The 22,277-nt window shown below is 61.0% G+C and overlaps 5 protein-coding genes across 6 annotated transcripts; 4 read left to right on the top strand and 1 right to left on the bottom strand.

The window, feature by feature from the left end:
- The first annotated feature begins 61 nt into the window (after positions 1–61).
- Positions 62–4,178, top strand: CHLRE_04g215750v5 (uncharacterized protein). The gene is made up of 9 exons (XM_001698605.2): positions 62–438; positions 727–857; positions 1,309–1,391; positions 1,677–1,857; positions 2,036–2,124; positions 2,362–2,435; positions 2,763–2,850; positions 3,103–3,272; positions 3,496–4,178. The coding sequence occupies exons 1-9, from the start codon at positions 313–315 to the stop codon at positions 3,580–3,582; spliced, it is 1,029 nt and encodes a 342-aa protein (XP_001698657.2). The 5' UTR covers positions 62–312; the 3' UTR covers positions 3,583–4,178.
- Position 4,179: 1 nt separating this feature from the next.
- Positions 4,180–9,245, bottom strand: CHLRE_04g215700v5 (uncharacterized protein). Its single transcript, XM_043061691.1, has 9 exons — positions 8,575–9,245; positions 8,294–8,344; positions 7,989–8,121; positions 7,649–7,775; positions 7,355–7,436; positions 7,021–7,168; positions 6,350–6,610; positions 4,937–6,212; positions 4,180–4,783 (listed from the first exon to the last, which is right to left on the bottom strand). The coding sequence occupies exons 1-9, from the start codon at positions 8,943–8,945 to the stop codon at positions 4,590–4,592; spliced, it is 2,643 nt and encodes an 880-aa protein (XP_042925094.1). The 5' UTR covers positions 8,946–9,245; the 3' UTR covers positions 4,180–4,589.
- Positions 9,246–10,144: 899 nt separating this feature from the next.
- On the top strand, positions 10,145–13,486 carry CHLRE_04g215702v5 (uncharacterized protein). The gene is made up of 3 exons (XM_043061692.1): positions 10,145–10,759; positions 11,041–11,565; positions 12,088–13,486. Exons 1-3 carry the CDS (start codon positions 10,220–10,222, stop codon positions 12,292–12,294), a joined length of 1,272 nt encoding a protein of 423 aa, XP_042925095.1. The 5' UTR covers positions 10,145–10,219; the 3' UTR covers positions 12,295–13,486.
- Positions 13,487–13,597: 111 nt separating this feature from the next.
- Positions 13,598–17,224, top strand: CHLRE_04g215650v5 (uncharacterized protein). The gene is made up of 9 exons (XM_001698608.2): positions 13,598–13,769; positions 13,864–13,921; positions 13,987–14,067; positions 14,152–14,255; positions 14,386–14,533; positions 14,721–14,797; positions 15,398–15,523; positions 15,708–15,929; positions 16,201–17,224. The coding sequence occupies exons 1-9, from the start codon at positions 13,728–13,730 to the stop codon at positions 16,360–16,362; spliced, it is 1,020 nt and encodes a 339-aa protein (XP_001698660.2). The 5' UTR covers positions 13,598–13,727; the 3' UTR covers positions 16,363–17,224.
- A 780-nt stretch (positions 17,225–18,004) lies between these two features.
- Positions 18,005–22,271, top strand: CHLRE_04g215600v5 (uncharacterized protein). Of its 2 annotated transcripts, none has more exons than XM_043061689.1 (9): positions 18,005–18,419; positions 18,867–18,989; positions 19,330–19,375; positions 19,714–19,785; positions 20,333–20,359; positions 20,532–20,678; positions 20,879–20,923; positions 21,167–21,221; positions 21,374–22,271. In XM_043061689.1, exons 1-9 carry the CDS (start codon positions 18,316–18,318, stop codon positions 21,466–21,468), a joined length of 714 nt encoding a protein of 237 aa, XP_042925096.1. In that variant the 5' UTR covers positions 18,005–18,315; the 3' UTR covers positions 21,469–22,271. The 2 variants fall into 2 exon arrangements, with proteins under 2 accessions (XP_042925096.1, XP_042925097.1); XM_043061690.1 differs by having other exon boundaries at positions 18,186–18,419.
- Positions 22,272–22,277: the final 6 nt, after the last annotated feature.

The raw sequence follows: 22,277 nt of genomic DNA on the forward strand, positions 1-22,277 counted from the left end.
GTCCCATGCAGACTCCACACAAGCCTTTAGATACTTGATAGTGGACATACTATCCCAGGTAGCATGTGGACAGTCTGGAACCGCTAAAATTGCTGCATACGCACCATAAGCTATACGGGTTGCGCGCATTTCATGTCTGTCGCAGCACTGTTACGATAGGCTAGATCAACCAAACTACACCTGTCTTATACAAAATAAGTTTTAGCCGTTTAGGACACTGAGCTGCTGCGCCTCAAGAAGGCGGGACTGGGCTGCGGTCTTCAAGGAGCGCGGCGGGCGCCGCGGTAGCACCCTTGCGCGCGTGAAGACACTATGGCTGCAGTTGCACCGGCTGCCGCGTATCTGGGTGACCCCGTAGAATCGCCCCCCTCGGATGGCATCTCGCGCGTCATATTCAGTCGCACCAGTGACCTCTTGCTAGCCGCGTCGTGGGATAAGGTACGTCACCTCGTTATGGCGCATATGTGGGGCCGAGGGTGGGGTCCTTGGGGCACGGGTGTCGCCAGGCGTGGCGTGGGCTTGGGCGCCAGCGGTGCCAGGGGTGCGTGCCTGCGTGCCCACAGCCGTCCACCCCGGCCGCTGGCGCAATCTTAAGCAGCCTTCCCCAAATAGCGAGCAGCAACCTCAATGCCCTGCTTTTATAGTATATCATGTTTCTGACTCTTCCTCATCCGTCTCAGCGCCAGCGCTGCAATCAGAAGCAAGTGCACCCCTGTGGTCGTGCAGAACCTGCACCTATACGACGCGAGCACGCGCCTCCCACGCGCCTCCTTCTCGCACCACGCACCCCTGCTGGATTGCTGCTTTGAGAGCGACGGGACTGTGTATGCGGCCGGACTGGACGGCCAAATCAAGCGGTGAGCGGTGCGGGCACAAGGTAGCCAGCGGTTCCATTCCTGTCGCTCATTGGAGACCGAGGGCATTGGATATTTGGATGGGAGTGACCAGGTCACGCGGTCAGCAGAACGAGAGCGTTGTAGCTGGCGGCAGTTTACTCCAATCCTAATAAGGGAGTGCTGCATCACAATGGGAAGGAGCGGGGGGCCACGTTGGAATCGAGGAGTGGAAGGGTGCAGCGCGGGTGAGCGTGTTACGGTTTGGGGCCTTGTATTGCGCGTTTGGGTGTGAGGCAGGGCCAGTAGCGTGACTAGCTGCTTGCTGCCTGCGGGGTGCGGGCAGCACAGAGGTGCAGGCGATGGGGCATGGTCATGGTGCGACATGGTGCATTTGGGTCGCCTGGAGGAGCTACTCCTGCCGGCACCCTGAATCATTCATGACATTGGTATTTGCCGGGCTGCTTGCGTGCAGCTATGACACTCAAACAACAACAAGCGCGGTCCTGGGCACACACTCGGCCGCGGTGCAGTCACTCGCCTACATTCCAGAGAAAGGTGCGCGGTGGCGCGCTGAGCATGTGGTGATGGGGTTTCGACTCGGCATGGGACCTACAGGATTGCCTGGTCAGGACTGGGCAGCCGCGGAGAAGTCGCGGCGCGCAGCTGCATGCACGTGCTGCAGCACCCCTAGCCGCACTCTGGACCCGATTCCAAGCAGTGGACACACTTTCCTCCCGTGCCCACCCGCTCCAGCTCGCCCGCTCTGCCCACTGCCGTGCTGCACCCGGTGCTCTGCTTCGCGTGGTCACCCCCTGCGCCCATCCCCTTGCTGGTGTGCAGGCGTGCTGCTGACCGGCAGCTGGGACCAGTCATTGAAGGCCTGGGACCCGCGCGCCCCGCCCGGCCAGAACTGCACCGCGGTTGTGAGCCTGCCGGGCAAGGTGTATGGCATGAGCGCGGGGTCCGAGCGGCTGGTGGTGGCGACGTCGGGGCGGCACATACTCATATACGACATCCGCAAGTGCGTGGTTGCACCGATCATTATGTGGATGCGAACACGGGTTGGGTCCAGGGGACAGCAGGTATTGCAAGCCATGCGCTGCCCTCAATGTGTACCTTGTTCATGGCTTGACTTGACTTGAGTTGCAGCCGTCACTGCTCCAGCAACCTAAAATCGTCGCCTCTCTTTCCCAATACAGGCTGGTTGGCGGCGCCGCGGGAGAGGCTCTGGAGCAGCATCGCGAGAGCAGCCTCAAGTACCAGACACGCAGCGTGGCGGTGTACACAGGTAGGCCAGCAGAGGTCCCGTCGGTCGATGGCAGACCAGTGAACAGTTTCGCCGGGTGGGCAACAGGGCAGGGCGCTTCACGTTCCGTACACGCTGCGCTCACCTAGCAGTATTGGCAGGCAACACATACGGCCATCGGTATTAGCCATGTTCGGAGCATCACATAATCCTGGATCCTTGTGCACGGTATGTGCCTTGACGCCATGGAGACCAAACGTGTGTGGCTTGCGCTTGCAGACGGCCGTGGCTATGCGGTGGGCAGTGTGGAGGGCCGCGTGGCAATGGAGTTCTTCGACGCCGCAGACGCGCAGGTGCGGAGCCTGGCGGAATAGAAGGTGGCGTTGGAGGCAGGAGTACGGCTAGCAGGATAGCAAGCAGTAGCGTAGAGCACACCAAGGCGTGCCAGAAGGGACTGTCTGGGCTTGCAGAGCATGTGGTTGCGGTATTGCCACGGCACATTTGCCCTGTCGCCTGCCGTGGTGTGCGCACTGCAGCAATGTTTCACGTGAAACGGGTGATGGATTAGGTCAATGTGTGTTAAACCAGACGTAAGCTGCTGTGTTGGGAGAACACCCATTCATTTGCGGACGCATCGTCCTTCTCTCTTGAACCCAAATGCGCGCCATCCGTACCCGCAGGCGAACAAGTACGCGTTCAAGTGCCACCGGCGCAACGAGGGCGGCAAGGACGTGGTGTACCCCGTGCACTCCATCACCTTCCACGGAGGTGAGTTGTTGGCCGTTGGCGTCGAGGTGTGCGTGCGGCCGGGGCCTAGCTGGAACGGCGTAGAACAAAGGGCCGCCAAATGAGAAGGGGCACAAACACCAGGAGCCAAGTGCACTCGCAAGTGTGCGTGCAGCTAGTGCCCACTGACGAGGCAGCCGGCGGGTTGCGCCTGCGATTTGCTCCTTTTCCGCGCAGTGAGTCACATCACCCCCACATCCTCCGACTCTTTTTCCCTGCCACTTACCCGCCCAGGCTACGGCACGTTCGCCACGGGTGGCGGCGACGGCGTGATCTGCATCTGGGACGGCGAGAACAAGAAGCGGCTCAGCCAGACGGCGCGGTATCCCTCCTCGGTCGCCTCCATGTGCTTCTCTCGGAGCGGCGAGATGCTGGCAGTTGCATCTTCTTATGCATACGAGCAGGTGCGTGTCTTGACAATTCACCAAAAAGGACAGTACGGCACATGCCGAGCAGGGGAGCTTCTGTGAGACTGCACAGCAGAGCCCTCTCATGCCATTCGCCTCATGCAGCGCATTCTCCACTCGGCTTCCCGGCCCGGTACGCGCGCTGGCTTGCTGACTAGCTGGCTGAGGCTTCTTCCCCATGGCAACCCTTGCCCCTCTTGCCCCCCGCTGCACTGCACAGGGTGAGCGCGACCACCCCGCCGACGCCATCTACATCCGCGCCGTCCAGGACGCGGAGGTGCGGCCCAAGGCACGCAAGGCGGCTTGAGCAGCGGCGTTGGGGGCTGACGGCCGGGTCCGCAATTGGGTGTGTGTGGCGCACTCGGGTCCATGAGCCGAAGAGCGGACCAGCAGCCTGCGTGCTGCAAGAGGTGGATGGCTTGCAAGGTGGAAGTGAGGCGCAGCCGGCAGTGAGGCGGCGGCGTGGCGTAGCAAGTGAACAGCCGGAGTGGCCGTGTGGAGGGGCCGAACGCTTGCAACGGAGGTGGAAAGAGGGCATGTTGCTTGGGTACATGTGAAGTGGCCATGCAACGAGCAAGGTGTGATAGATGGCTTCGTGCAGCGGGGCGGGGCAGCAAAGGAGTGCTAGCCGTTGCAAGAAGGCCTGACGGCGGTGCATGAACGTGCAAAGGCCAACCCACGTGTAAACTGCGAGGGAGATGAATCGTGTCTTCGGTTGTAGCTGTACCAGAAACTATAGTCGTGTGGGCACTTGTCTGGTTCTCGGGACGGTATGTGCAGATTAATACATGGCGAACATTTCTGGGCTGAGCCCCCCGACCTCTCATCGTGCGTCTGGATCTTGTGTGACCCCAGCCCGAGGCATCCGACGCTCTACAGGGGTGCCTGTTGTACTGCTTCTCGGCACTTGAATCCAAGCCCAGCCTTCGAGGAACACGTCAACAACGAGAACATGCATTTTATGTACCGTACAGTGGGTAGGGCGTACATGGCATCAGCCCAGCCGTGGCCATCAGCCCAGTCGTATGTACGTCCGATTTTATCTACAGCTGCAAACTGGTATCATCCCGTGTGCTTATGAATGTTGTCTTGACGCAGACCATAATAATACCGTATTGTTGAACCAGCCTCACTTCCTCATCAGTCATGCTCAGCCATTACAACCACGGGAGCACATACCTGCACATTGGCTCATGCCACCCACACATGCGGAACTTTGATTGCAGTTCTACTGCTCCTGCATCTATTATAGTATTGTCCATAGTACATCACATCTCTGCTATTCGCACCGCAAAGATTCACACCAGCACGTCATCAAGTCTCCACGAGCTTGAGGGTTTCCGCTTCCCGCAACGCCCCGTTGGGGCCAACAATATCGCGTGTGACCCGCTCACAACTGAGCGCCAACTTGCCAATCACGCCATCTGCCCGCACTGCTTGGCACACCTTGAATCCGTCATTGCCATAGGCCACCAGGACAGCGTAGGTGGTGCTGCCGCCTCCACCACCTGCAGAAAGGGACGGAGCGTTTGTAAACGATGGCGGTTGTTACCAGGCTGGTGAACAATACTGAAATGCAGCCGGTGTGCGCCACCTTCACATATTACAAACACAGGCCCTTGCCTACCTAGTCAACGCCAAACACAAGCCCTCTCTCGCACCTGGTGCTGCCAGCTTGAACAGTTGGTAGCTGCGGGCGAGTGTGGGCTCGGGTGGCTGAAGGTCCGCTTCTGCCACCGGCTCCGCTCGGAGCCCGGTAGCCAGCTCCTTGCGGATGCGGGTGAAGCCAGGGGGGGCCGGCACGGGTGCACCACCGGGCACGGCAGTCACAGTCCGCGCCGGCGTCCACTGCGTGGTCTTGCTGGTGGTAACGAGGCGAGTCTCCTCGTTGAATTCATTGGCGCTGAAAAGGCTGGTGATGGTCTCGGTCAGGGATAGACCAGGGCCGCCAGGCACATGCGCGATGCGGCAGTCGGACTGGGTGGTGCGGGCGAGAAGGAAGTGGGTAGTGGCGGCGGCGCAGGGGCTGCATGTGGTGGCACCGGGGCCGGCCGCGAACGTGCCGGGAGGGCAGGGCGCGCAGATGCCTCCGGGGGCTGCGGAAAAGTACCCCGGCTTGCAGGGAGTGCAGGCGGAAGAGCCCAGGCGGTCCGTGGAGCTGCCGGCGGGACACAGAGAGCATTTGGTGGAGCCCGGTGTCGCGGAGATGGAGCCGCGGGGGCAGGGGACACAGGCGTCCCGACCCATGTCGGGCGCGAAGGCGGCAATCGTGCCGGCGGGGCAGACCTCGCAAGCGTCCTTTGCTGAGCAGCCGGAAATGCGGCCGCTGCCTGCAGTGCAGGTGCCGGCGCCCGCGGCGGAGATGGGGTCGCAGGCCAGGCAAAGTGACACGCCCTCCTGGATACTGCCACTAGCGTCGCCAGAGCAGGCCGTACACTCCGTGCTGCCCTTGTCAGTTGTCGTGCTGCCCACAGGGCATGGCAGCTGCTCCAGAGAACGCTCCGTGTCGGTGTAAAAGCCCTTGTCTGCTGGCACGCACGTGGCATCCCGTACGGTGTACGGATCACCGCCGGGCAGCTGTACGCCCTGTCGTACGTAACTGCCAGCAGGGCAGGGCGTACACTGGTCTGCTCCCTCCTCGCTTGTGGTCCCCGACGGGCACGGTGAGCACGTGTCAGCCACAAGCCCGGACGCGTTGCTGAAGGTGTTGCGGGGGCAGGGCAGGCAGCGGCCCTCGGGTTGACCTTCAGGGCCGGCAGCGAAGAAGCGGCCGGGCGGGCACAGGCGGCAGTGGCCGGGGTGGCTGGAGCCCTCGGGCGCGGCGTAGCGTGGCGGGCAGGACTTGCAGGATGTGGAACCGGGGGCGTCGCTGTACGTGTCAGCGGGGCAAGCCACACAGCGGGCGTCGTCGTTGATGTACTTGCCGGCCGGGCACAGCTGTGAGGTCGGGAAGGGGAAGAGACATGGAAGTGGGTGCCAGGATGGTGCTGAGTTTGATGATGGTGCAAGGCATCGCAGGGCTTCACACTGGATTCGAGGACAGTGCGCGCTTTGCTTTCCAGTCTTGCACCTACCTTGCAGTACGTGGCGTTGCGTGCGCCCTCCGCCTTTGTAGTGGTGCCCGTTGGGCAGTCCTTGCAGCTGCCTTGAGTGCCGTATGTGTCCGAATAGGTGCCAATAGGGCAAAGCTGTGCCGTACCGTCGTACGCTCGCAGGTAGAATCCGGGCGGTACGGGTGCGCAGGCGGTGCTGCCGTTGATGCTCACTTGACCCGTGGGGCAGGGGGAGCAGGCGCCCACGCGGCCGGGTGTCGGGTTGTAGGTTCCACGGGGGCACTGCGCGATGGGCATAGGCAAAAGGATGGAGCGACTAAGCCAGGATCATGTCAGTGCGTGCGGGGTCGTACGACCATAACACAGTCACACTCAAAGTAAGTGCAAGGGGTTTTTGCCTCCACTGACATGACATCCACTGATGTGATTTCAGACATGCGTGCGTGACCAATCGCTGGTTCTTAGATGTTCCATTTTTGGGCTGAGCCCCCCGAGCGCAGCGATTCATGTGTGTGTGGGGGGGGATCCGTGCGCGCGTGCGTGCGTGCGTGCGTGCGTGCGTGCGTTGGCAACAAACTCAGTATTAAGTACAGAAAGACCATTCTTGTGCTATTGCTGGGGTTACAAAGGACATGCACACATGCTCCTTGAGCTGCTGGCTCTCGCCAACCTCATCTGAACCAGCGACTCACCGTCTCGCAATAGCCGTAGGAGTTGACGGCGCTGCCAGCGGGGCACACCTCACATTGTGAGGCGCCAGCAGACGCAGTGCTGCCGGACGGGCAATTCGTGCATTGCCCAACCGTGCCGGGCGTGGCAGCAAAGGTGTTGCGGGGGCATCTGCGTGTTGCAACCACAAACGTGCATGGTTCAGCTGGAGTGAGTGCTGTGACTCTTGCAGGGCCATGCGCTTATGGATTTGTGCACGCATTGAAGAGTACAGTGGTAGGGTACGCGGTATCTAGTGCTCCAGTGCTTCACACACCCGCACTGGCCATACATGGTCCCCCCCCCCGGCCAACTCACTGGTTGCAATTGCCGTATGCGCTGGTGTACGTCCCCACGGGGCACAGCTGGCACTCCGCGGCACCCTCGTCTGAGATGGAGCCTGTGCACGTGGTATGGGCGGGCGGCAAGGGGACCATGTGCCCGAGGCTGACGGGAGATAGCAGGGCCGTAGCAAGGGCCGCGCGCGGCGCCGCTTCCGTATTTGTCATGGTTCTGGCAGTAGTGCCGCGCGTGCCTGCTGCCGCCCCGTATGTGTGCCCAGACCACCAGACCCCTAGACTGCCAGACCACCAGACTGCCAGGCCCCCGCACCTGGTGGGCAGGTCCGGCACGTGGTCCCAGAGAAGCCCGGTGTGGGGTTGAAGGTGCCGCGCGGGCACAGCTTGCACTTGCCGTACTGACTGCTGTAGGTGGATTCCACGTTGTACACGTAGGAGCCCTGCGTGTGTATAGCGGATAAAGGAGGAGCAGGTTTGCGGCCGGGATGTAGGGATCTAAAAGTGGGCATACAAGAAAGCACCTTAGACCTGGTGCATGCTCTCAAGCACTGACGTACACGCCAGGAGCAGGTGGGAGGCATGCCTGGGAATGAGCTGGAGATTAATAGGTGCAATAAGCAATCGTTGTTATAATGGCGTTGGCCGCGACTCACCGCGGGGCACAGGAAGCAGGAGGTGGCTCCGGGCCTGCTGGTGCTGCCGAAGGGGCACTTGCTGCAGGTGGTGGCGCCGGCAATTGCGCCATAGTAGCCCTCGGGGCAGGGCTCACAGGTTGGCGGGTCCCAGCTGTGGGGTAACGTATGTATGCACGTGTAGGGGTTGGGAAATGGAGGGATAAGCGGGAACGTTTTAGAGCAGTGCCGCACCGGCTTGCAACTGAAGATGTTCTGGCCTTATCCTAGCGGTCCGTCCAGAACACTACCCACCCAGTGGGCGCGCGTGCGGAGCTGCTGCGCACCTGTATTCCTTCTTAGCGGAGTGCTGTCGAAATGCGAACGCGAATGTGCTTCTTCACGACATAACCGGCGGGGCACGCTGCGCAGGAGGAAGACCCGGGCACGGCAGTGGTCCCGGCGGGGCAGTCCTTGCAAGACCGAGATCCGGGCCTGCATAAACGGGGGCCAACATGCGCGGGGCTCAATTGAAAGAAACCATGATAAGGGATTCTCCCCATGATTTCCCCCAAGTTTTTCCCTTGCCGCAAAGCCAAGGCGGGGCGTGCGACCAGACGGTACTCACTGGTCGCTGTACGTGTTGAGCTTACAGTCCACACAGTCTCCCACGTACTCAGGCGAAGGCGCATCATCCTCAGACTGAGGAATAAAGCGGCCGGGCGGGCAGGCGGCGCAGCTGGTGCTGCCATGGAAGGCGAACTGGAGTGCTGGGCACGGCTGACACGCGGCGCCGCTAAAACCCGGCACGCTGCTGAATGTGTTCTTGGCGCAGGGGACGCACAAGCCAGCAAAGATCCCTGACGTTGGAACTAGGTAGCCCGCTGGGCAGATGGTGCAAGAGCCCGAGGCAATGTCGGAGGTCCAGCCCCGAGGGCATGGCAGGCATGCCGACGAGGCATTCGCGGCGCTGCGGTAGGTGTTGCGCGCGCAAGGCATACAAGTCGCGTCCGTCGCCGAGCGGCGATAGTATCCAACCGAGCATGTGGTGCTATTGGTCGTCGTGTTGGCTGCTTGCGCGGGCGATGCTGCAAGCGCGATGTAAGCGAGAGCACAGGCGCATGCGAGGGCTGCTTGCCGTCTCGTCCTGTCGTGCATGATGCCTAAAGGGAGAGACAAGAGCGTATACGTATGTATTTAAGCAGCGCAGTATTACTACGCGTGTGTCGAAGGCTAAGAAGGCTAAGGGTATTCTGATGATGCGTGCAATTACTCGTGAACTTGCAATGTAATTGATGCTTGAAGAACACAGTGTTGTACACAGTTGCCGCTATATAAGTTGGCATCATTTGCCGATGGGAAAGTACACCAACTGCTGCCGTACGGGCCCTGGGTAGCTGCGCACTGTGCAGTCGCCGCAGCTTCCACACCTCGCTATCGCTCGCGTTGTTCGCCCGCAACGCTCTCCTTGTCGGTGAGAAGTCGACAACACCAAACTGAGTGTTCAACGTACTCAACCCAATCGTGTTTCTCAAAGCACACGCATGCGAACGACAGCGGTACACACATGCAAGGGTTGCGGCATGCACGGACAAACGCAGCCTTTCAGTGCTTCTCAGGCCATCTTGACGCGGGCAGGGCTGTTGCAGATCGGGCGGCACATGTGTAGTGTTCTGTGTGTGGCGGATGTTTGGTGTGGTGTGTGTTTGACTGAACACTCGGGACTGCCGCGGGTTTGACAAGGGATGCCGTAGGTGTCGCGACAGGCGTGCATGCATGCATAGCCCGCGGGCAAATGGGCTATGGAAAGATTGGTTGATAAGTACAGGAGTGGAAGGGGGTGCAACCTGGGGCGCAGTGGGCAGGGGTAGGCGGCGGGGGGCGGGGGAGGGGGGCGCGCGGTCGAGCAAGCACATGTAGAGGCCCCAGCAATTTGCTTGCGTGCCGCCGCTCCGATGGATGTGTGGCACCCAGGGCTCAAGCCAGCATGAGGTCTTGGCGCCCTTGGCGCTCGCAAGGTCGAAATGGAGAGATATCGCCGGTGGGACCTAGGCGCTGGGAGACCGAGGGCAGGGGCGGGCGGGTGAGGTCAGTTGAAGTGAATGGCGGGCCCACCCAACGCTGCCCAACGCGATGATGAGCTGCGCAGCGCTGCGGCTCGCGCCACGTTAACTGCTTTCCAAAGTGATTAGCTTAGATTTCTTCCTTCAACTTCACCATTGAACTTCATAATTTAACATAGGAAGCCGACGACGCGCGGGATCCAGTGACCCATGGGGCAGCTTGAGCGCGCTGACGCGCACAATGGCCGAGCCGCCGCGGGCGAGCCGCCGCCGTCGCCACCAGCACCAGCTGATCCGTCGCCAGCACCAGCGCCCCTTGCGTATCGACAGCGGCATCAGCAGCTATGGCGCAGAAGCGGCGCCTGCTCGGCCGGCCGTCCCTGCTACCCGCTGGGCCTGACGCGACTCCCGCCAGAGCTGCTCAGCGTGACGACTGCCTGTGGCGACAGGGGCAGCGGCGGGGGCAGCGGTCGCGAGAAGTTGTGTGAGGGCATGGCAGCTGGCGCAGGTACTGATGCTGAGGGCGGCAGTGGGGCACACAGGCCACTGGCGGCGGGCCCTCCCTCGGCATCCAACCACCTCGAGTCTGATGTGGGTTTCGGCAGTAATGTGGGCGGCAGCGGCGGCGTATTTGACCGGCTGTCAGGCGGCGACCTGGCTCGGTGCCGCGCCGTACACAGCAGCTGGCGGGACTGGCTGGATCAGGGAGAGGAGCACGAGGAGGGCGCGGCGGCGGAGGGGTTGAAGCAGGTGCGCTGGACTGATGAATGGGCGGCGGGGCCAGGTTATCGGTATGCGCGTGGTGGGGACGTATGCCAAGGGACTTACGGATGAGAGTTTGGGAGCTGACAAGGTGCGGGCCTATCTAGCTAGAATGCACCCTGCTGGCTATCTACGGTACGATGGGGCACAACCCAGCCTAGCGGTCCATTCCTGCGCACCTTGCAAGCCCTTAAGCCATGGCTGCGTGCATGCGTGTGCTGCGCCTCATCAATTATCTTCAGTCGTTGCTGCCGCCGTGCACGATGCAGACAGTGGCTGCTGCTGAAGAGGAGGAGGAGGCTGCTGGCACGGGTCGCCGCACCGGTGGCAGTAGCAAGCCCCGGCACTGGCAAGCCTCGGTAGGCGGCGGCAGGCGGCTGCTGTGGCAGCGCGCCGCCGTGGCCGACGGGCTGTACGACTTAGCGTTGAATCCAGCACCGGATCCCAAAGGGCAGCCGCAGCCCGCCGACCGCAGCAACAAGGCCAGTATTGGCTGTAATGCCCCAGCAGGTGGGGTGGTGGGGGCGGCGGCTAGCGTTGTGGGTGGCGCCTCTGATGGCCCGCCCGGTCAGCAAGGGCCCAGCGGTGGCTGCAACAGCAGCAGTAGCAGCAGCAGCGGCAGCAGTAGCAGCGCCGGCGGTGGCGGCGGTCATGCAGCGGCAGGGCGGGCAGCAGGCCACCAGCTCTACACTGCCTGCCTAGCAAACAAGGCGGCGCAACGCCTTGCATGGCTGACCCTCATTTCGAAGGACCTGCCTCACACGACTGGAATCGTCGCAGTAGCGTGCCTGCCTGTGAGCGCTTGCTTGCGTCCGTGGTTCCATTCGGTTCGGGATTCGGGTTGGGGAGCGAGTGGCATGCGGCAAGGGAAGGGAAATGGAAGGGTTTCTACACCAACCAATTACCGTAGACGGAACAGATTACGGCTCATAGAGCTGAAAAAGCGTATTGACCCAATCTGCAATGAATGCGACATTACATGTTGTAGTTCGGGAGAACGGATAAGCTTTTGAGTGTTCGAGTAAGCTTGCTTATCGTTGCATAGAGAGCTGAGACTATTTCAAGGCTCGGGGGTTCACCGTAGCGGGTACGGAATCGGGGGAACTTAGAGAGTCTGGTCCGCAGGACGGACTCCCGGCGTTTCGGGGTTGAATCGGTGGGGACAGCTGGCCCCGTTCGTAGAGTCACTGAACCGTCACAAGCAATTTTTGCATGTCGTAGCTTAATAAAAGCTATATCGTTCGATAAATGATATTGCACGCTGCAACATTACAAGAAGGGACAAGGGATCTGCAATACTTGTTGCGCGTGCACAGGCCGAGGAGCTGTGCGGCCGGGGAAGAGGCAGCAGCGGCGGCGGCGGATGTGGCGGCGGCAGTGACGAGGGTGTGGGCGGCCCGCCGCCGTGGCAGTCGCGGACGCTGGCATGCCTTGAGCGTGTGGTGTCGCGGCTGGCCCTGCTGCTGGAGTCAGGCCGGGTGCAGCTGGAGGTCGGCGACGGCGACAACGCCGGGCAGTGGTGAGGCTAGCGGATAGGTAGCTGGGTGGCCTAGGTAGCTCGTCTCTGGGCAGAAGGGCTAGCTAGCGAAAGCGCGCGCGGCAGTGAGCGCTCCGTATGTAGGGCATACATGCGCACACCAACTACTCACATGCTCCCGCATTACTGTACATGACGAGTGTGGTGGGAACGAATGCTGTACATGTGTTGCGCAGGCAGGTGGAGGGGCCACGCGAACTCGACGCGGGTGGGGACGGCGGCCACACCGCGGCGCAGATGAGCAGCCTGTGCCATTCGCTCAGTAGCTACCGGTGCGTTGGCGCTGCATGCAAGGGCGTGGGAAAAGGGAACAGCGGTTGGACTGCTCAGCCCGGGTTAGGCCGTGCGTATGGCTGGCCGCACAGGCACCTTGGCCACGCGCGGCCTACTGTTCACGTCATTTTCCCTCAGGGCCAGCCGTGGATTTGGTTGCAAGCACATCATTACCTACCTGCCTCTGTGACCTTGAATAGGGAATTTGCTCTGCGGGGTGTGGGCGCATGCGGCCTCACACTGAGGGAGGTCGCCCACACGCGTGGCGTCGCTCTGTGCGGCTCGGCCGGCTGTGAGCAGCTCGCGGCGTGTGAAGCACACAGCAAGGCGGCGAGTGCGCGCGCTGCGAGGCGAGTGTACACCCTACGCATGGTGAGGACATTGATTGAGAGGGGTTGGGAGCTCGTACGGTAGTGGCCGGTCAGTGTGCATGCTTGCCTGTGCAATTGCATGTTACCTGGGGTCGGCAAGCTGTGCTCCTGACTGGCGGCTGAAGTCCTGCTGTTTGCTGACTTCGTTCAGGCTCTGGAGTCTTTGGACTTGAAGGCCGCAGCCATAGCTGTAGGAGGCAATGGCGATGGCGACGGCGGCACGGCAGCAGCGGCGCACGTGGCTGGCATTTTGCGGCGGGGCATGGAGTCCGGCGTGCGCCCGGCGCTGCATGCAACATGCGAGGCGATCATAGGGGCTGCGACGGCAATAAAACATGAGATGATGGCCATGTTGGAGTTGTCTACGAAGTTGTAGGGGCCCGTGTGGTTTTGTAGGGGCCCGAGGCACACGAGGGGCATACACATCCCGGGCGCCCGGGCGGACCGACAGCTGGCTGCGACAACGCTGTTTTGCGGTCTTGGATAATGAGATACATAAATTTTGAGTCGCATACACGCATTAGGAGCTTAATGGGCGGCTCTCCAGCGTGTGTTCAAAACCTGGCTCCGCACAGCAGGCCGTGCGGTGCCTCCATGCAAGCGATTTCCGGGCACGGCTGCCGCTTAGTTTGATACAATCCTGCACTTGCTTGTAAGATATACTATTCTGCACTTGGCCAAGCTCATTCCACGTTGCTAGCTCACGCCCCCCAAACCAAGCCATCCTCGTTTGACTGCCGGGCCTCCACCAACCGCTGCGTTCTTGCCACAAACAATGGCTGAGAATCAGGCACCACCCAAAGGAGCTCGCGTTGACGTGAGTTCTCTTGCGAGGCCTTCTCAGGCCCACATCGCCGTGCGCAGACACGGCGCTGACAACCAGCACCTCACCTGATATACCTGCATCACAGGACGCTACGAGGCGAGAGTTGAGAAGGGAACTCCACCAGGCGTGCCAGGATGTCCATCGTAAGTTTGACCTCGCGTTGCTTGCTGGCCGTGAACTCGGAGATAATCGTGGCTGCGCTTTGCAGGTCAAAAGGAGGTGCTATGTGACATCTCCACAAATCGGCTGGTTGAGGTCATTCGGCACTCGGAAACGCTACTCGACAAGGGTGGGTACGTGTCGCGACGCTTCCTCTGCCCCTTCTGCCTGGCCCCGCTGACTCCCCTTCCTCCCTACCCATTACGCCCCGCAGCCGAGGGCATCCAAAAGGCCAAGGAGGTGGCTGTGTCGGCGGAGATCTTCCGCAACCTGGCCGATTGCAATAATGAACTCGCAAACAAGCTGGTGCAGAAGCAGGTGGGGCCGCACGCACTGGGGAGGAGACACGTGCACACGCGCACGCACTTCTCGTCACGGAAAACTCATTTACGGCGCCTTGAGTTTCATGATTTGTCACATAAGGGTTATGTGTACCTGCCGTATGTAGGGCCGCGGGCCCATGGACTTGATTGTGAAACTGCGCGCGGCGTTCGTGCACACTGCCAACCCCCAAGTGGACGGCGCGGAGGACCCCACCGCTTTCAACTGGGGCGAGCTGGGAGCCTTCGTGGAGCACCTTCGCCGGCCGGCACGAGGTGGGTTGACAGAGGCTGTAGATGGTGCACCCATGTTCCGCGAGCGCCAACCCAAGTGGCCGTTTGGGCGTCTTACCAAGAACTGTGCGCACTTGCACCAGATTCCTTCCGAGCAGCATGTAATCGATGATTTAGTATGTAATCCTCACTTGTCTGTTTAATGTCACCTTGCGCACTCACAACGCAGGCGCCAGCTGCATGTTCGGGCCAATGCTCGTACAGCCCAAGGAACGCAAGGCGCCCGCGCAGCGGCAAAAGCGCCAGGTGGGGATTTCGGGGGTCGGTTGTAAGGGTAGAAGGGGACATGCGCGCGAGCCCAACAAGGTTGGGCGGTAATGAGGCATGAATATCCATGCTGTTTCCCTGTGACTCGGCGTGAGTACTAGTGCAGTGCGAGTGCTAGCTTACGGTGGTAGGCTGCATCCTGTTAGTGCCACCCGGGGCTGTTCGCACGTACAGCCTTCGTCCCCATCACCATCGCATGTCCCATGTATCGCCCTCAGTTAAGGCTTGAGCTAAATGCGGCCACGGAGCCGTGGCGTTAACCGGAACCTGAACCAGCATTATTGACTCCTTACTGCCGTGTAGCGTTACAACCGCCACGGCCCCAAACGACAATCCCAATCTCTCGGTGCGACGATAGCCTACACTCATGCCTTCAGCCTTGCAACTCACAGCCTCCTAACTACGGCCTCCTAGCTCAGGCCTCGCAGTTCCCGATAACCCCACCAAGTCCGCCGTGCCCGCCCAAGCCCGCCCGTGTTGAGGTGCACTAGTGGCCGAAAGTGCTGCGCCCAAGTTGTGTCTCCACTTCACCGCGCCCAAATTGTGTATCCACTTCACCGCCGCACCCTGTCCCCACAGGCGCCCGCAGAGCTGGTGCGACCGGAGGAGAAGGACTGCATGGTGGAGGGCAGCGAGGAGAAGCAGGACACGGACCGCAACATGGAGGTCATGTGGGGCGTCATCAAGGCGCAGAACAGTCCGCTGGTGGGTACGGCTGCCGATGCCGCGGAATGGGGCGAAAGGGAGGGCGGGCGTCGGGACTATGTTGTCAGCGTAGCCGCGCAGTCGAGCACGTACAGTACTGTTGGGGTCCACTACGATATGCCTTGCGCACGTGCACCCGTGTCAACGCCAAACCGCCCTCCTCCATTGGCTTATCTGCATGCAGGTGGGCTTCCCGGAGCTCGTGCTCAACGCTGCCTCGTTCGCGCAGACCGTGGAGAACATGTTCACGCTGTCGTTCCTGGTGCGTGACAACCGCGTGGCGCTGGTGGAGGACGAGGAGCGCGGCTGGTGCGTGCAGCCGTTGGAGGGGGGCAAGGCCAAGGGTGCGCAGCAGCCGCCGCAGCAACAACAGCAGCACGCGCCGCAGCTGCAGTTCATCATGTCGGTGAGTGGCGAAAGGCATGGTTCCACCGGGCTGGATTGGCAGCCAGCCGCCGCGGCTGCTGGCCGGGGTCGGGCTGCTGCAGTGTGGGCAGCGCAGGTGCCGGAGCGCGGGCTTGACACAAGTGCTGCAGATTGGGCTCGGTAGCATTACAAGTGGCGCTCGGTGGTCCCTGGACTGCGTTGAGCTGTTTTGCCAAACGGGCTGTCTGACGAGCATCACGCATCTTCGACTTTCCGCTTACCCGACGCCCGTCCCGTACCATGTCCACCAGTTCCACCTCAAGGATTGGGAGGCGATGAAGTGCTACGTGCGGCCCTCCGAGTGCCTCATGCCGCATCGCGACAAGGCAGCGCAGCACGAGCGGGACAAGGCCGCGGCGGCGGCAGAGGAGCGCGCAACCAAGAAGGCCCGGCAGCACGAGCGCGCGGCGTGATCCAGTGTGAAGGGGGTTGTGGGACAGGTCTGTCCTGTGATCTTGTCCATCGTCACCAGTAGATTACCGGTAGCTGTGATGAGACGGTGTGCAGTGTACCTGTTATTCATAATGGAGATGTGGCCTCTCATCGCGTGCGTCCACCTTGCCAATATAAATGGGTGCACTTGCAGCGTGTCGCAGGATGTCCTAGAGCAACATACGGTTTGACGTGAGTGTTGATTTTTCGTGGACGCAGGACGAGTTTGCACCGTACCGTGAACGTGACGCGCGTGCGCATCTCATGCATGTGTGCTCTTGTGTAGCATAAAGCACAGGACAGTAGGATAACACATGTGATGGTGTCCGGTCGCCACACAGCCCTGAAGCTGTACGAGATGGTGGGGCTGGAATGGCAGCTGACTGGGAGAGACGCAGTATTTCAAGACGCACGTCGTGTACCGTACATGTGTTGTGAAGTGTGTGCGTGTGTGTGGGGCGCACAGCCCCGCTGCTACGGCAGGTATTTTACGATATTCGTGTGCGTGTGGTAAAGACTTTGCTTTGTGGCCGCGGGCAGGGTGCGTATGGCGGCTACACTACGCGGGCACTTCATCGAGTCTGCAGCGGTCTGCCGATTTGCGGCACCATTCAACGCCACGTGATGTGTTTGACGGACCCGCGCGTGATTTCTTTTAATGCCGCAATGGACCGCTCCCACGCCTGCTATGTGGCTTGCAACCCGGTGGGACTTCACTGCCCGATCCCGGTAGTCACTTGCATCAGGGGATCTGGTGATGACGCATTGCCACACGCGGCCCTCAAGGCCCTGGAGCATGGCCGTGCCATTACCATCACGTCTCTGATGTAACTTTCGTCACACAGACTTAATTAGTACGGCGTAAGCGACGGCGGGGCTTGGGAAAAGCTGGGTTCCGTATGCCGCAGTGTCGACATGACAGGATGCGACCGGATTTGCACGGAGGTGACAAGAAAAGGTGGCTGAGCCCACGCCACGTCCTCCGTCTGCGGCCGAAGGTTCCGATACTAGCCTCGTCTCCCGGACATAGCCGGGGTCGGTTTGTACAGGCACCGCCCGCCATACGGTATGTGCCCAGTCGCGCCCAGCTATCAAGCACTAGTGCAGCAGGCAGCAGGCCAACCAGACAGCAAACACCCCTGCCGCTGCAGCCGACTGCCCGCTACGCCATGCTCGTCAGCACAGGTCGCTAACCAGACAACACCGGCAGGTCTCAACCTGCGCGCCGGCGCCGCTTTGAAGGCGCCGCCGCGCTGTCCTCCTCCACGTGGCCTTGCCTGCCCCCTCTGCTCCGAACATGCGCGCCGCCACTGCCGCTGGGCCCAGGGCCGCCCGTGCGTCCCCTGTCACTTGAATCCCTTAGGGGCACGCCCCATGGATCGCATGGCGGTCCGCTAGTGCGGTGCGCGTGTGCGTACATCAGGCAGGAGCGCTGTCACTACTACTAGCGATAGGCCGCATGCAGGACCGCCGGCGGGTTGAATACGTGTGTGTGCTGGGGGTGCTAGGTGCAGCACGTGGGAGTGGGACGACGGTAGGCCGGTGCAGCGTGAGGGAATGTGGCAGGTGTACGGAGGTGAAAATAAATAGCAGTACGGCAAGAGCTTGTGCAACTGAAACGAATATCAACTGTCGGTACAATTTGTTGAAACGCGTCATTGAGGTGGTGCAGGAAGCTGGCTTACGTGCGCGGACTGGCCCGGGGAAGCTCCGTCATTCACATGTCACGCCCTGGTAACCGCCCCGCCTACCGCACCAACGTTGGCTTCACATCGAAGCCCCACACACATACTTCACCCACACTGTTACGTTTCATGCTTCATTCGCTAGCACAGCTCTCCCGGTTCGGGCTGTCAACTGTCGCTCCCTACTCCGCACTCGCACCCAAGCTACGACCCTGTGGCCACTTGCTCAAAGCCACGAAGCTCTACAGTATGACATCGAATTCAGGCTCTCGCTTAAACGCCGCTGGACAACCCGACCGCGAGTTGCCCGGAGGGGAGCCGGAGAACTTTTCAGACCGCTGGGAGCGAGAATGGTAAGCATAGCATAGGTGCTTTTTGACTAGGGGGACAACATTACCCCGACCTGCAAAGTTGCTTTTCGTGCACATTTTCGCAACCAAGGCACTGTTTCATCTTTGAACTTGCACATAAGTGATACAATACTGCTATGCTGCTCGCTCGGCAGCTCGTGTGCGCCTCGCGACCAACTGCGACTGTTACGCCCAGCAGCGGTGTTTGCTCATTTGCCCAGCGACAGCACTATTGTAGGGCAGGCAGAATGGTTGCAAATGCTAGTGAAGGCGTGAAGTTTAGCGCGGCGGGGCTGCCGATGGTCGCACCCCCTGGTGGGGAGCCTGAAATATACTCTGACCGCTGGGAGCTCCTGTGGTAAGTCATACTGGCCTCTTGAAAGTTTGCAGTTGCGGATCATCTCGCTGCTCTGACTGGCTCGCTTGGCGCTGCCACGCCCCACCACACAGGAGCGCAGGCGTGGGCAAGGGCCAGCGCTGGGACTGCTCGGCGCCCTCGCCCTCGCTCGTGGACTTGCTGAAGAGCGGTAAAGTGAACGTCACGGGGCAACGCGTATTCGTGCCTGGCTGCGGGTGAGTGCGTGGGAAGCGCGTGGTGGAGCGCGGAGTGTGTCACACACTGTGTGTCTGTGTGTGCACACGTTTGTTGGGGCGTTTGCTCAAAATGATGGGTGCGCTCGGTGGATTTGTGACTGAATACCGTATAGCGGAGCGGCAAAGAAGAATGTGCGTGATTGTCCACAATGTACTGTTCGGTATCCTGACTGGGCGCGGTAAGGTAGTGCGCCAGCCATCGACATGCTTGCCTGCCAAAGAACCTGTAGCCTGGGACGCATGGCCATCCCCTTGTGACAAGCGCGAACACACTGCTTAACAACCCGAGCGCACCCTCACCTGCCCCTCCCTTCGACAGGCGCGGCTATGACCTTCCCGTCTTCCGGACGGCTGGCGCGGCGCAGGTGGGTGGGGTCGTTTCCGGTCCCGAACTAGCCCCTCGGGGTGGCTACGTGGGGTGCTCCTTGGACGGCCAGGCGGCGGAGGGCAGGCGTCCACGTTCGCTATCCCCCTCAGACTTGCGGCCTGCGTGAATGGGGACCATGGCACGTGGGGCCATGGGCGCGTCCGCGCGTGCTTCGGCGTGATGCATCCTTAACATCCAGTGTGTCCACGCACATGCGCAAGGCTTGCATCGCTGCGCTAACCCCAACGCCAGTGCCTCGCTCCGTAACCCGCCCGAACCCCATAAGTGCACGGCATTCCGACATACCCACCAGGACCACGCCCCGCCGCCGCGCAGGTTGTGGGGCTGGAGCTGGCGCCCAGTGCGGTGCGGGAGGCGCAGGCCTACCTTGCAGAGCTGCAGCTGCCGGTGAGTGGCTCGGGCGTCAGGGGTTGCAGCCGTCCACGGAAGACGTAACTTGATAAATTATGAAGGGCAGACGTTTTGACCGGAACAGCGCGGGCTGCAGGCGCTCAGATGCCCAGTGCAGTAGTGTACTGCTCCGGGGCGACACGGACACATGGAGCAGTAATGGCGCAGCAGCGGCGAGGCGGTGGCGAAGTAGCGGGCTGTAGGGCGCGATTGCAGGGGCTGCAGAGAGGGATGGGAAGAGATGGGACCTGAGGGGCTTGGGGTTTGCGGGGTGCCAAAAAGGGACAGGTGATCGCAAGCATTAACTGGTACGCCTGCCAGGGAGCGCTAGCTACTGGACGGGATTGGGGTCATTGCTGGCGCCGGTCCCATCGTCATGCATTTTACACTGGGAGGGTTACGATGTGACATGCAAGGAGATGTCGTGGGGAATACTGTGGGGTGGCGTATGGCGCACAGGAGGCAAAGGAGGGCGCCCAGTTGTAAGTTGCCGCGCGGAACGACTGGATTTGACAACGCATGTCCCAACTCTCCACTGGCGCAGGCTGCGGACGCTGCTGCGATCGAGATGGTGCGTTTCGTCGGGACCCTACGCAAATCCATGACTGCCCGTCCACCCTCCTACGGAAAGGGCAAACCTGTTGCTGCAGAGTCTCCAGTGCATGCACCTCCCCTGCGTGTCGACATCTGCAACCATCTGCGTGTAACCACTGCAACCACTGCTCGCCCCACTTGCTGGACAGATTCCTGGCGACTTCTTCAAGTTTGCCGACCCGAAGGGCGCCTTCGACTTGGGCTTTGACTACACCTTCGGCTGCGCCATGCATCCCACCATGCGTCTGGACTGGGCGGCGACCTGGGCCAAGAACGTCAAGTCGGGCGGCACGCTGGTGGGTTGTTGGGTGATGGTGGTGGGCGGGACGCCGTCCATGGCGGGCGGCGTGCGGGTGGGTGGTGGACGGGGTACCGCTTTGGCGGGTGGCGGTGGCTCCCGGGCTAGGGTGGCTAGCTGCATACGGTATGGGGGCCGAGTGCAGTAGCGTTCATGCGATGTGTGCGGTCTCCTCACTTGTGCCCATGCTGCACCCAGGTGACGCTGGTGTTCCCGATCAACCCGGCCGCGGACCCCAACGTGGTGCGTGCGGGCTGCGCGCACAGCACTTCCATGGCAGCTTGTACGGCAGCTTATAGCAGACGAATTGCATGGGGATCCTAAGCATGAGAGTGCGCTGAATCCAAACGGGTCCCAGGATCTGACGCCTTCAGAATGCGCCAGTGGAAGGCCGCCCACCTTTGCTTGTGAGCGGACAGCAATGGGCCCGAGTATACCGCTGACGTGTGTTTTGCCTGCATCTCGACCGCATGCGTCTGGCTGCAGGGCCCGCCCTTTCCCATCTCGCCGGCCCTGTTCCGCACACTCTTGGAGCCGGCTGGTGCGTACACGCGTGTGTTCTAGACAAAGCGCCAAACTAGGCTTCGCCAGGTCATGGCAGCTTTGCAATGGGGGAAAGGGCGGATGCAAGGAGATAGATAACCTCCGGGCTTGTAACCAACTGCTGTCGCCGGATTTCACGCTCCGCTGCAGGCTTCGAGGTTGTGTCCGAGGCGCCTGTGCCTGCAGAGCTCAGCCACCCGCCGCGTGTGGGCAAGGAGGTGTTGATGGTGTGGCGCCGCAAATGAGCCGGGCGCCTGAGCGCCTGAGCTGCGCAGCTACTGAGGCTCGGATGAACATTTTGCTTGGAGTAGTAAAATGGTGTGCTCGGAGTGAGAAGAATATGCAAGAAGCGAGGACAATAAGTGGTGAAATCGAAGGAGTAGACACGATAGTGGAGTGTGTTTTGAGCGGACACGCAGGCTGGCAGGCCTCCCCAAGGCCGAAAGCTGCTTGACGAAGTCATTAGGCATGCGCGCTTGGCAAGTTTGAGCAGCCATGCCTACCGTTGTGGGAAGAAGTACGAGCAGCGCTCGTATCTTCCTTCGTTCGGAACGAAATTTGCCCAAAAAGGCCTCTGGCGGACGAAATTTTTTTGATCTTGACTTGGAATTTCGGCCAAAACGCACGGGATCTTGGGGGGTCTTTCGGCAAAGAGACGAAGACATTTTTGGGATTTCGGCCACTTGTGGCCAAGGACAGGGGGTTCCAGCGGCTACTCCACGGCCGAAACCTGCGTGGCATATGGTAAGAAGGCTCAAAGGGCTGTATCTATGGGTGTTGACGGCGGGAGACAGGGGTTACTCTGGCGGGAGAGTGAGGTTGGGTCGGCGGGAAGCAGGGGAGGAGTGGGCGTGTCGTGTCGGTGTCGACATCGTGCGGGTTGGGGGCGGAGCCCCCGGAAAAATTTTGGGGGTGAACGAAGCGGCGGCAGCCTGTTTCGTCAACTGAACGAAGCCAATCTAAGGAATTCGGCCACTGACGCCGCCCCTGCCTTCGTAAGATACGAGCGCTGAGTACGAGGTCTGCACTTCTGTAATCTCTACGTCGAATTACC

The sequence above is a fragment of the Chlamydomonas reinhardtii genome, chromosome 4 (assembly GCF_000002595.2).
Source record: "Chlamydomonas reinhardtii strain CC-503 cw92 mt+ chromosome 4, whole genome shotgun sequence".
Lineage (NCBI taxonomy): Eukaryota > Viridiplantae > Chlorophyta > Chlorophyceae > Chlamydomonadales > Chlamydomonadaceae > Chlamydomonas > Chlamydomonas reinhardtii.